The 13,431-nt window shown below is 37.8% G+C and overlaps 2 protein-coding genes across 2 annotated transcripts; one reads left to right on the top strand and one right to left on the bottom strand.

The window, feature by feature from the left end:
• Positions 1-81: 81 nt before the first annotated feature.
• cnppd1 (cyclin Pas1/PHO80 domain containing 1) lies at positions 82-3,515 on the bottom strand. Its single transcript, XM_057332357.1, has 8 exons — positions 3,342-3,515; positions 2,694-2,796; positions 2,259-2,340; positions 2,019-2,139; positions 1,705-1,833; positions 1,505-1,566; positions 993-1,110; positions 82-749 (listed from the first exon to the last, which is right to left on the bottom strand). The coding sequence occupies exons 1-8, from the start codon at positions 3,402-3,404 to the stop codon at positions 141-143; spliced, it is 1,287 nt and encodes a 428-aa protein (XP_057188340.1). The 5' UTR covers positions 3,405-3,515; the 3' UTR covers positions 82-140.
• Positions 3,516-5,537: 2,022 nt separating this feature from the next.
• On the top strand, positions 5,538-10,576 carry cpo (carboxypeptidase O). Its single transcript, XM_057330845.1, has 9 exons — positions 5,538-5,593; positions 7,941-8,001; positions 8,087-8,188; positions 9,210-9,314; positions 9,397-9,513; positions 9,624-9,717; positions 9,805-10,007; positions 10,101-10,185; positions 10,311-10,576. Exons 1-9 carry the CDS (start codon positions 5,538-5,540, stop codon positions 10,574-10,576), a joined length of 1,089 nt encoding a protein of 362 aa, XP_057186828.1.
• The last annotated feature ends 2,855 nt before the right edge of the window (positions 10,577-13,431 follow it).

Here is a 13,431-nt window from a genome sequence, read left to right as displayed (position 1 = left end):
AACATACTTATATACCCACCGCAACCTATACGACTGCTCCCCACAAAAACATTGAAAACCAAAAGAAGTTGACTGCGTATGTAAACAAAGCTGGTTTAATTTCGCTACAAGAACCCTTATAGCCTAGCGGAAATCCTCATCTAGCCTGGCATGAGGAGAGATTGTGATTTCCCGAATGGCAAAGTAGTCTCTCGGCAGCATGGGTGTCTCTTAAATGTGGGCGTTGAGCTGAGGTGGGGGTCTGGAAACACCAGGTCTTCGCTGACGGGAGCCAACCCAAACCAGGGTACCGTATGGAGTACCCACGGAGAGGAATCAGTAGTCGTGTTATTGCGTCCGCAGCACTGAAGGGGCGTGAAACCTTGACAGAACCCTTCAGAATGAAAACAGTCTTGTTGTTGGTTGTGCGAGGGGTTAGGGTAGGCCAGTGTAGAGAGGATAGAGCTCCACAGACACAGCACAGTGTTTCGACTCAGGGATGTGGAACCCGGGTGCTCTGATGTCACCGAAGCGTGCAGATTAAAGCTGTCGTTGGTCAGGGTGCAGCAGCAGCGGAGATCTGATGTCTGGTTAGGAGTGTCCAGTAAGAGATTTGGAAGAAGTGCTGGTGTCTCAATGGACGTGGGCTCCATAAAGCCCAACTGAGTGCGACTGGTGCTGGGAAGACGAGTGAGAAGGTGGATCATCGTGGAGGATGCGATGAGACCGGCAACGCTTGTCAAGTAAAGGAGACCCAACATACAGGTAACCTGCAAGAAGGTGGAGAACAGCGAATTAGTCTACCTTTGCAAATATTTTTTGATAGCTTTGAAACTATACCAATACTGCCACAGATTTTAATTCTTATTCAAGAGAAATTCATAAATGCAGAGTGCAGACACGTCGCACAGAGTTTGATGTCACAACGTCATTGGATTTCCTGTCGCAATTTACACCAAACCTGAAGTGGCTTGTGTTGGGACATCATACAGGATTTAAGCTCCATATCTCACCTTAGTAAAGTGCTGGTAAATGCCGGTAAATGCTTCTTTCCAACTGGATTGCTCTAGCAAAACACAGAGATCCGTGTAGGTAAACCATCCTCGCTTCATACCCTGCCGCTCTGCAATGCTACAAGGGAAAAAGACCTTCAAAATATTGAACTTGTGCCAGCAAAACCAGCAAGAGTAGAGGTCTTGAACTTTATCACATGTTTTCAAAGTTCAACATACTATGACATCATCTCTCAGAACTACTCTTCCAGGTCCAAAGAGACCATTGATTGAAACTTCCAGCCATATTTACATCAGTAATGTTAAGTCACCTTGAACTAATATAGAGAAAGAAGGGTAAATATATTTACTTAAATAGCTGCGGTTACTTACAGAAAGTTTTAAAGACACAGCAGCAAAAAATAACTTTTTTGATGTAATACAGAATCATAACTGACAAAATGAAAACTATGATTTTAAGGCCATGAGTCAGTTTAATCTGAGATGAGCTCTTATGAAATGCATTGACCAACCTGCCTTCCACCTGACTGAGAACTTTAAAGAGGTCACTGGGTTCGGCGAAGAGGTTCCAATCCTGTGAATGTAAAAGTTCTTGTGTCAAACCATTTGTCAAACAAACGTTACAAGTAGTCCTATGAATTTATTCTTATTATGGAAGGACAAGACAAACTATATGTTTGTAGTTTGAAGAAGGGTGGAGCGGTGAGCTTACGATTGCGCTCAGGAAATTCATCTCCAAAGTGTTGACAGTCTTAACATCTAACTTAGCCGCAGTGCCCCATTCATCGTTGAAAACCTCTTCTTCCTCTCCTTCATCGTACAAATATTTACTGGCAACCATCTAGAGACAACAGGAGAGATATTCAGAGTTTAAACTCAAGGAATAAAATAACAGATAAACCAACATACAACTAATGTTAAATCCTAAAAAGTGAATTAGTATAGTGAAAAGTGAACTATAAAGAGAGACCTAAAAACGCAAACACAAATAATAACCAAAACACATTTTAAGATTATTTAACGTACCATGGAAATTAAAAAGAGGTCGGAGGACGAGATCTGTTGCAGGTATTCAGGGTTTCTGTGTCGGAGTCTTTTAATGTATATCAAGGCCAACATCATGGCACAGGGAGATATACATGCTTCCCTGTAACACAGAAAATTGACAATAAAAAAGAATTTACTTCGTCTGCGTATATGCGTGTATGAAAACTATTGTCAGATTAAACTACAAAATCAAAAGGAAAAAAGACAGGGCGGTTTTACCTGGCCACATGTGCAGCATATTTCTTGTGGAGTTTTCGTATAGGACTTGGGGCCGATTTCTGGAGCAGTTCCACAGCAATATCTAAAGCAAATAACATTTCAAATATTTAAGATTGCGCACTATTTCTAGTTCACTAATCTGATTGTACTCACGTCATAAATCAGTAGGATTTGCAGAAATTTGTGGAGACTTATTTATATCTGATTCTAACTTCAACAGCAGTTTTTTCCCAGTATGACACCATGACAATATTTGTACGTTATGGCTAATGATTACTATGGATAATACAAATGATGTATTAACATATTTTTTAAAAACCATAGAGGTACAGAAAAAACACAGTTAGCAAAACAGATCTAGATAATATCCAAAAAGTGTCAATGGATCTTCTCTGTGGAAAAAAGCACCTGGTCATGTCTCACTTGTTGACTCACCTGTCATGGGACAGGATAGAGCATCCAGTGGACTGTCAGAATCAATCCCATAATAAAGACGCTTCCTCACCCTCTCAGACCATTGCTCATGCTCGGGCAGAAACTGATGAAAATTAAGATTATTATTACAATACAATGCAGACATGATTGAAACAAAAACTTACGTTACATGCAACCCTCCCATAACAAACCACCTGACCGTTCCCTATAAACATTGAGCTTGATTTTATAAGCTTTAAAGTAAGATATCGTGAAGCCACAAATGACGAATAAATAAAATAACTAACGTGCGTGCGTGCGTGCGTGATAACAAAATCAATATACGTTAGCTTGTGTAGCATTACTGCTTAACGCGTAAATTATAACATTGAGGCCTATAAAGCCCCGGTCTAAATTAATACGGTAACTTAGCTAGTTGCTGTTTTACAGACTGACCTAAGGCCTTGATTGTTAGCATTTTTCTACATTTGCATGTAAATCCGTTGTCTTACAGCAAAATATAAAAGGGTTTTATTTAAAGATAGATATTAAATGTCCATTAAAGTTCGCGCGTTAATCGGTTTCGCGGGAGAAACGAAGTTAGCCGCTAACACAGCACAACTAACGTTACGTTACAACAAAAACACACTGACAAAAAAAGATACTGACCGTAAACTCTTGAAAGTCAGAAAAGGTGAACGTTCGCTCGTCAAACAACTCCTTGAAATCCATTTTGTGCTTTCAGCATTAAGTTTAAAAGGCTGAAAACAAGTGCGAGCGGAAAGGCGTTGTGTGGGCACCCTCTTTTCCTGCCGTAATCGTTCCTCTACGTAACTTGCGTAAATTGCGTTGGGTGGAATGCAGAATGCCAGTTACGAACGTAAATGCGCTCGGTACGTACGGTACGGATAGATTTGCCAGCCCAGGGGTGTGGTTTTACGGTACCTTCACGTGCTCTCGGTAATTCGAGACTCTATCTCTATCGCGGTATCTATGTTTTATAAACACACATATAATGATATTTGTGGTAAAATTATAGTGATGCTAATCAAACCACTTTGTCAAAAAACGTGATTAGCACATTTTTACTATAATAAAACAATGTTTATTTTGTAAGGGAATTATCTGGGTGTACTGACGCTTACAAAACAAAACTATATGGGAATATACTTGAAAATATAATGCAATATATTAAATAATTCATTTCCTTATACTGGAACCAACTGCTTATATTTTTAAATATATGAAAAACGGCAATTCATTGTGTATTATTCAATATATTGTAATATGTTAACATTTTATTATTCTATACAAAACAAAACAAACAAAAACGATATGTTTATAAAAGATTATATTAAATTACGTAATGTACAGTAGTAAGCAACAGTTAATATGGGAAAATATAAAGGGAGACAGTGGGTTTGGCCTGTGAACCTTCCATGATACATGTTAATGTACTGTATATTATGACTATTTATAACTCAGAGTTAACCAATACAGTAGTTGTTTATGATTATGGTATGTGAGATAACAGTCATAAATACAAAGATCATAATTCTCTGACCCCACCCTCGTTGCAAATACAATTTTGTAAAATGACATAATTTTATACCTTCAATATAATAAAATGACATAATTCCACTAAATTGATTATAGAAATATTTTATCTTTGATAAGTGATTGTTCAATTGTTTGTACACAGATAAAGAATAGCATATGATCATTAATGACATGAGCTGATGTCTGTTACAGTGCACACTCTGAAATTTTCACTTCTAATAAAATGCTTGAACTATATTAGCAGTAGATCAATTATATGCTGATTTCAGTGCATAGTAAAGATTGAACAGTGGACACTGTGGAAACATTTAACTTTATTGCAAACACGTGCAGGCCTAACCAAAAAGTTTTTTCACTAAAATCTCTATCTGACCATTGTGAGGTTGTCAACTCGGGGCCGGTAACCTTGGGCTTCGAGTCACTAACAATCAAAATCAATCAGCATTCTCACTAACGGGTCACCAGCCCTAAAACCCACCCTTAATATGTTGCTCTCATACATACTGAGGTGACTAACGATGACCAGCATAATTGCTATCAATTTACAGTATAAGGGGAAACACCTCAAATATCTTTTCAGAGTCTTATGGATGGGACTTCACAAGCCCATAGAACTGCACTGTATGTGGTTAAAAACAAAAATTTGTCATACTCCCTCAATTCAGTACACTGAATTAAAAATGTCCCCTGTGTCTGTTATATATTATATACACTTTTTGTGGTATGAGGTTGTATAATTATACAACATTGTTGTATAAAGACAAAACTTGCTTTATCATTGTCACAATGTCAATGTATCATTGTCACAATTGTAACATTTTAACACAAGGTGTTAAAATGTTACAATTGTAAGAGTTTTGGAATATAAAAATGATTAATTTGGTGAATGCGCTACCTACTGTTAAAAGTGTTCATCCATGATTTACACATCAACTTAATGTTTCACAGCTGTGCATGTCTTTTTAAATGCTGCTTTCCATTATATTTTAGTTTTATATTTTTGTATTAATTATATGATTGTGTTTGGTATTGGACAATATTCTTTTAATACACATTAGAAGATAAAATGGCTAAAACGTTTTAAAATGCTTTAGTACTAAGAATATAGCCTATACTGTGTAATACAGTACATGAAAACCTAGTTTAGGTTTAAATATTAACTCATATTAAGAGTTATCTGTACATTTGTCTGATGGTGGAGGTGGTACACGAACGAGTTGTGTACCGTAATCTGATTGAGATACAGTGTGTTTATAAATGAAGTCAGACTGTAGAAGACTGTAGTACAGCAACACAAACAGAACCATGCTGGGCTCAGTTATTTCAGCTGTGATGCTCTTGGTTTTGACAGGCCAGGACAGGTAAGATTTTAAGGTCCTGTACTAATGGTTTAGAATCAGAATCAGAAGGAGCTTTGTTTACACACACAAGGAATTTGACTTGGCGACAGGAGCTTAGTGCAGAAGAAAGTGGTGCAAACATAGTGAAAATATACATTAAGATAGAAAAAATGAGAATTAAATAAAAACAATAATGCACTATATACAAAAATTGAAAAAATATAGACAAAAGACAGTTTACAGATGTGTTATTTACAGGTTTAACCTATTGTTTCTTACAATGTACAATGTGCAAGTGAGCAATGTGATGGAAAGTGTTTAATAATAATGCAATGTACAGTACACAGCAATGCAATGTACTAAAAGCTATAATGGTGCAAAAAATACAATGAAAATGTTTATTTAAGTTTTTTTATATAGATGATATGACGAATCCTTTAAAACATGGAAAATGTCGATTGTTTAAGTAAGGAATAATTGACGACGGGCGCGTTTTCGCCGCATTACCACCTCAGGGTGTGCATTATTTTCTAAGAATTCAACGGACCGGAGTCAATTATTCCGCTTATACCACGGTAACCACACCACAAGACGCTGTTCCGATGTTTTATCTCAAGACACGTGTAAGGTTTTGCTTTAGTTATGTTCGTGTTTCATCTTTAACCTGCTGATTGTATCATGTAGTTTACCGTTACCTTTGATATATGCTTTCGTTTTTCGTCTGGACAGTCCTGTACAGCGATGTCACCATTGTTGTGTAAATGTTCATGCTGTCCATAAATATTAATAGTTATTTCTTCTCAGACAATGTAATTTTGTGTGTTGTTAGATCCGTATTCAGTGGTGGACAGCAGGCTACAGTATACCCTTATTAAAGTCCGGGTAAAGAGAATTCTGAGAATTGTTTCTAAACACATTATAGATGTTAGAAATGTATTGCTGAAACACATTACAAAGACTCAGAAGTATGTAGTACTGAATTGTGGAGTAAGGCCCGATTCACATTCCGCGTCTAAAACCGCGCGGAAAACGCGAGCTGCACTGCGTTCTCCTTTTTTCCAAAGCACCTGGACTTTGCGCTCTCCTGGCGTCTGTCGTTGCTAAGCAACCATAGGCCACGATAGCCATTGAGACGAGGAGGTATAAACAAAGGATATATGGATTATATGCACTGAAAATACCTTGCAATAACTCTGCTACTAGATTTAGTTATGCTGTGATCATCTGTGTCTCCATTTTCATTGAGCTTGTCTATATTGGCTGATTGGTTCTTGTCGCATGACCTGCGGTGCGCTTGCGGCATTCTGAAAAGCTGAGATTTTTTCATCTCGATGCGGCGCGGCGAGTTGGGCGTATTATGTAGTATTTCTGTGCTCGATACACTCCCCCAGCGATCGTACAGGTTTCGGAAAGTTTTTTTCGAACATATAAAACTGTTTCGTAACAATTTTTCTTAGTCCCTTATTGGACAATTCTCCCGGAAAAGCACGCGGCAGCAAGGAGAGCAGGAGAAGGAGCATGCGCAGACGTCACTTTCACTTGTGTGCAGGAGAGAGAGAGAGAGAGCATACGTTCGCGAAGTTCAGGTGTTTGTTTGTTCACTGGATTTGGGTGATGAATGTTATATAAACGGTGGATATAACACTGGATTTGGAGATCGTTTGAAACTGATATATGGAGCCGTCCCAGCGCTAAAAGATGCCAGACATGAACCGGATGTCTGTGTTTTGTTAGCAATGGGTGTGCACGTGCTTTAGTTCAGCCTACGTCTCCCCCCGCATGCGCCGTATGCTTTCGGAAATAATCGTACAGCTGTATCTGTCTTTTATAAATGTGATCAAACTAAATACTCTTCGAAGATACGAAGTATGCAATACTACTCTATAGATACTCAAGATTAATATGAGTATCTATAGTTTGGCAGAAGCCGCGTGTGTTAGGGCCGCTTTAACAGTTATTCTTAAAAAAAAAAAAAAAAAAAGGATTAAAAAAAATAATCATATAAATTCATTAATCATAAAAATGAATCATATAAAAACGTTTAATAGATAACATTTATTTTACAAATACCAATAAAATGTAATTACTAAAGGAAATATATTACAATTTTTTTTAATATATGACAAAGTTAGTCATTTTTGAACTTGAGAATTAAAATAAAAATCATACTAAATAGTTTTTCTTTTTTGAAGAAATGTAAATAGATGTTAAAAGTATATACCATGTAAAAGTCATTATAACAAATTAAAGACCCCATGAAATGTTTGCGGGTATATTTGGATTCCCTTCACAGAGCTCACATAAAATACCTGTGATCAAATCTGACACAGATTATGATTGATCTCATTTGGTTCTAAATATATTACAGAATTGTTGGTGGACTGGAGCACAAAGCTCATGACTATAATAAGTACCACACTATGGATGAGGTGAGATTATTCTGCATTCTCTCATGATACTGATGGTTCACTAAATGACCAATACATTTATTGCTTTGATAATCTCTCCGCACAGATCTCAGCCTGGATGAGTCAGATTGAGAGAGAAAATCCAGACGTTGTCTCTAGTATCATCTATGGACACACTTATGAAAAGAGGAGCATCACATTACTAAAGGTTATGCCATTTTGTAGACCATTTAGATGTAATGCCACATATTGTGGTTTATGGAGGTTTGATGACATGAAATGTGCTGATATGTCTTTTGAGGGTGGGGATTTAAGGATGCTTAAAGGCGCAGTTTGTAAAATCAAATCCGCCGCTAGAGGGCGCACATTCAAAACAGATATGTTCCAAAAAACAACAACGGCGTAGCTTGATGACGCAGTGAAGGGGCGTGGAATAATGGGAACTGTCGTCTTCAACTCCATCAATCAGACAGACGTGAATGAGAAATAACGTTTATGGATGATGTAAAGTAATAAAGTTTTATAAATGATGCATTTGATGACGTGATTTTATTTATTTCATTATAATGAATTAGCCGTAAATTAATTTATTACTATTTAGTCAGATGATCTAAAAACGATTACTGCTTGTTCAGTAAATATATACATGACGCTCATGCTAAATTAAGAAAAAGACATTGAAACAATAAGACTAACCTTGTTGATCGATATAATAATCATAAGTTTTCTGTCAGTAAAGGAATCTAAACAGTTGCTCACCTGTCTAGTAAAACAACATATGACGCCATTGACAGGCGACTGCCAGACATGGCCCGTGTCACTGTTAAAATGACAATTTTCTCACAATTTACAAATAGTTTGAAACATTTGAGATATTGTAAGTACTCAACTGAACAAAATATATCACACTGGCCTAGTGGTTTTGGGATATTTTACTGCAAAAAAGTTACAAACTGCACCTTTAAGGGGCCTTTTAGCCAAACGTTTCCCAAATAGACAAACCTTGGACCACAGCACGTTAAAAACTAACACACACAATACATTTAGATTACTTTCATGCTCCTTATGAGAAAAAATACTGTTGCATCACCATGCACAGTAATAGCAAGGGCAACACAATGGCACGCCAAGGTACTTCAAATACAACAAACAACACAACAAACTGTCTTATTTCTATGGAATGTTCTTGCAAGTAGCTAGACCTAATTTTGTTGTATCTTAATTCACAGATTGGCATCAACAGCACCACACCAAAGAAAGCCGTTTGGATAGACTGTGGAATCCATGCCAGAGAGTGGATCGCTCCAGCGTTCTGCCAATATTTTGTAAAAGAGGTGAAGGTTCATTACAGTGATTTCATGGTTCATTATTTAATATCTGATTTTACGAACCGCTTGCCTTCCTTTGCTGAAACAGATTCTTGGCTCCTACAAAACAGACTCAAAGATGAACCTGTTGTTGAAAAATCTGGACTTTTTCATCACTCCGGTGCTGAACATGGACGGGTATATTTATTCCTGGAAGGATAACACAGTGAGTACTCCTACATCACATATACAGATCTAATAAAAACTCGATTATCGGTTGATGGTGTGCAACTAAATCTAAAACAGAATTGGTTGCTTTTGTGATGTATTTTAAAGACTCGACTGTGGAGGAAGTCCAGGTCACCGGGCACTGCAGACTGCGAATGCTTCGGCACAGATCTCAATCGCAACTTTTACGCTAACTGGGGGAGTAAGTTACACTTTTCAAAAATATCATGTTTAAACACAGTATAATGTAAGTAGACCATCATCACATCAACTTGCCATTCGTTCATAGTGGTCGGGATCTCCAGAAACTGCTGCTCGGAGATCTATAACGGTAAGACCGCTCTATCTGAGCCGGAAGCCGTGGCCGTCACTGATTTTTTGGGAGCGCATCAGAACGCGATTGTCTGCTATCTCACCATCCATTCCTATGGTCAGCTGATCCTCGTCCCCTACGGACACCCAAACATCTCGGCACCAAATTACAATGAGCTTGTGAGTAGGATAAAGAACCAAATACATTGGGGATAAAATAGGATTGGAAGGATAAACTGTACTAAATGTGCATGTCTGTTAATGTGTTTGTAGATGGAAGTAGGTCTCGCTGCAGCTAAAGCCATCAAAGCAGTTCATGGGAAGGATTACAGAGTGGGTTCTTCACCTGATGTGCTCTGTAAGTATATTCTGTGAGACACACCGTGATGTCATAAGTTAAATCATTTGATGCAATGACAGTTTGTTCTTAAGAAAACTATTTTGTTGAATGACACTTATGACTGCATTCAATATTTTTCACAGACCCAAATTCTGGTTCATCCCGTGACTTTGCGAGACTCATCGGGATCCCCTACTCCTTTACGTTCGAGTTACGAGACAAAGGGGAATACAGTTTCCTTCTACCAGAGGATCAAATTCAACCCACGTGTCAGGAGGCTTACCAGGGCGCAATGTCCATCATAAATTATGTCCACGATAAGACTTTTACAAGCTCAGCAATTACGCTAACCGCCGTGTTGTGGCCAACACTGATGGGTTTATGGATCTCAAGCATTAATGGATTTTAAAATGCACTTTGTTATGAATGCAAATGTTTAACATTTAACGTGTTTTTTAAATGGTAGGTCTATGTACACTGCATTTCTATCAGTCATAAGGTACAAATGACTATTAAAGAAATTAGCATCAAGGTTATTTTAGATTTTATGTTTAGATATTCATTTAAAACCATGAGTTTGAAATGAAAACAATGTATTAGAAAGTAAAAGCATTTCATTGTAAAACAGCAGAAGTTGAAGATCATGCTGCTTTTATAAATGTTAAATGTTGTTTCTAACAGGGTTTAATTGATCAATTACTTTCTAAAATTAAATACAATTTAATTGAATTAAAGAGTACATAACATGAGATCATGAAAATGACATTTCATGCGGTGTGTAATGTATGCCGTGTTTGAAAGTAAGCAGTCTGCCAAGTTGTAAATCCGAAGGTGAATGAATAACAAAGTTATTGGCTTGGAAAAAAGGGAGTCGACTCCGAATCACGCAAACGAGTCGTCTCTAGTCCGCGGATTTACGTCACTACATATAGTCCCCGCCTATGTTTTGCTAGGACTGCCCGCGAAAACTTCACAACTTCTCCCCCAAACACTGTAGCTCGTGAGCCTCATTCGCGGTAGACCAATCACAGCAGACTAGACCATCTGACCAATCACATCAGACTAGGCTAGCGGAAAGGAGGGGATTAGACAGATGATTCGCCGAACGAATCATTTGAGAGTCAGTCAAGAAGTAAGGTAAGAATAACTGCCTATTATAACAAAATAATAGTGTTTTTACATTTTCTATGCACATAAACTTGTTGTTAGACACTCCATAAACCAAAGTAGGACCTTAAAAATCCCTAGTTATGTACTCTTTAAATCAGAATTTTTATGAGTTGCATTTTGTATTTTCATTTATGCAGCATATATGATTTTATATGCAGTGGTTCTAAAATTAAATTGAAAGGTATGCCATTATTAAATGACCCAAAATATCAAATCAATCGTCATTCAGAAAGGTTACTTCTGGTCAAGAAACATATGTTTGCAGATCTTGTTTAACATCTCATGCAATTTTAATAGAGGCTTAATTGCTCAAATATTTTTTACAGTATATTTAATGAACAAAATGTAAAGGGTTTAATTGGGTCTTAAAATGATGAAAAGCAAAGACAGGGTAAAAAGTCAATGTTATATTATGTGTTGTTTGCAGAGCCTTCCATGACCAGTTGATGGCAGTACATGCACAGCTACCTCTACACACTGTTGTAAGACTGTATAATCCGCTGTCAACATGAGACACTTCAGATAAGATAAAAACTATGATAAGCATAAGCTATAACTAAATAAAGAGAGAACGACTCGTTTTAATAAGATCAGGAAACTCCACAGAAGTTCAACATTTCATAGAATAATGATGGTAAGATCTCCTGTGTCAGGCTTTTTCTACCATACACAATGAGGCCTATTCTAGACTCAGTCAAGCAGTTCACCATCTATCACTAGATGATTTAGAGAACAATTCCCAGAAAGATGAAAAGTGCAGATACCTCTCTTCAATCAAGCAAGAAGTGAGGACCACGCATAACTGAATATGTGGGGAAGGGGTGTGGGCCCTGTTTGTGTCCACACAGTGGAAGTCAATGGGGGTCGATGTTGTTTGGTTACCAACATTCTTCAAAATATCTTCTTTTGTGTTCTGCCGAAGAAAGTCATACTGGTTTGAAATAACACGAGGACGAGTAAATGATGACAGTTTTCATTTTGGGGTGAAATCATCAATCAATGTCAAAACGTTTATTACATTCCATTTGTCCTAATACATCTACTGACCATAAGAATGTGATTTTTGAAGAGCAAAAGTGACACAAATCCCTCTTCCGTTACTAAACAACGTCATCATCTCAGTCACGTGACTTCAGCCCAGAGAAACGCCACAGAGACGTTTCCAAAATGACTCCCATACGATTCTTTAATATCTTTTTTAACTGTGGTAATTTATGTCATATCAACTAATGCCTTTATCTTTGGTATTATTGCGTTAGTTTTTGGCATTATATATTTATACATACGCATAGGTTGCAGACGCACAGTCAACTTCGAGTGTTCATAGACCGTATTTGACCGTTCCAATATGGCGGACGGCTTACAGCTATTGAGACGTGCGTTCATACTCTATGGGCTCATTTTACAGAAAAAATGTACCAACCTGTACCAGAAACTACTGTACGAGGATAACGCTCCACCATCAAGTACCGGAACTATCAAAACAAAGAGTTCATGAGAAAACACAGCGATCTCTCCAAGAGATCTCTCAATCTCCGTCCTTTCCATGGTGGCCCCATATGAGAAAGACAATCTCTGTTTAGAGTAGATCCTCCACATGAATAACGTGCATGAGCGTTACAGTACAAACAACGGCCATCCATCACAGCCGTGTGACGTGACGTGAAAGTAATACGATCGCCCACTGGGCTCCAGCCAAACCTGTGAGGAAGAGGACACGGGGAGCTCTGGAAACAGCCGTCAGCGTTGACGTTAGTGACAGACGCACAACTGGGCTTCAGTTTTCAGCTTTAATTGCAAAATTATGAGAGCATTGGTTCAACAACGACAGCGTCGCGTGCTTTAGCGCTACGTGCCGTGATGCGTCATGGTTTGCGCTGTACGTGCCATCATCTCTGCGAACATTAAAGCGAAACCATCAGTCAGTGTCAAAACGTTCATTTTATTCCATTTGTCATAATCTACTGACCGTAAGAATGCGATTTCTGAAGTGCAAAAGTGACACCCTGTAAATCGTCATCATCTTTGTCATGTGACTCTAGAACATAGTCTTTGACTAAAATCATGAGGAAAACTCATTACTCTTTCATATAG

The sequence above is a fragment of the Triplophysa rosa genome, linkage group LG4 (assembly GCF_024868665.1).
Source record: "Triplophysa rosa linkage group LG4, Trosa_1v2, whole genome shotgun sequence".
Taxonomy (NCBI): domain Eukaryota; kingdom Metazoa; phylum Chordata; class Actinopteri; order Cypriniformes; family Nemacheilidae; genus Triplophysa; species Triplophysa rosa.
The sequence above is the reverse complement of the archived record's forward strand: the minus strand, read 5'-3'. Positions and strand labels throughout refer to the sequence as shown.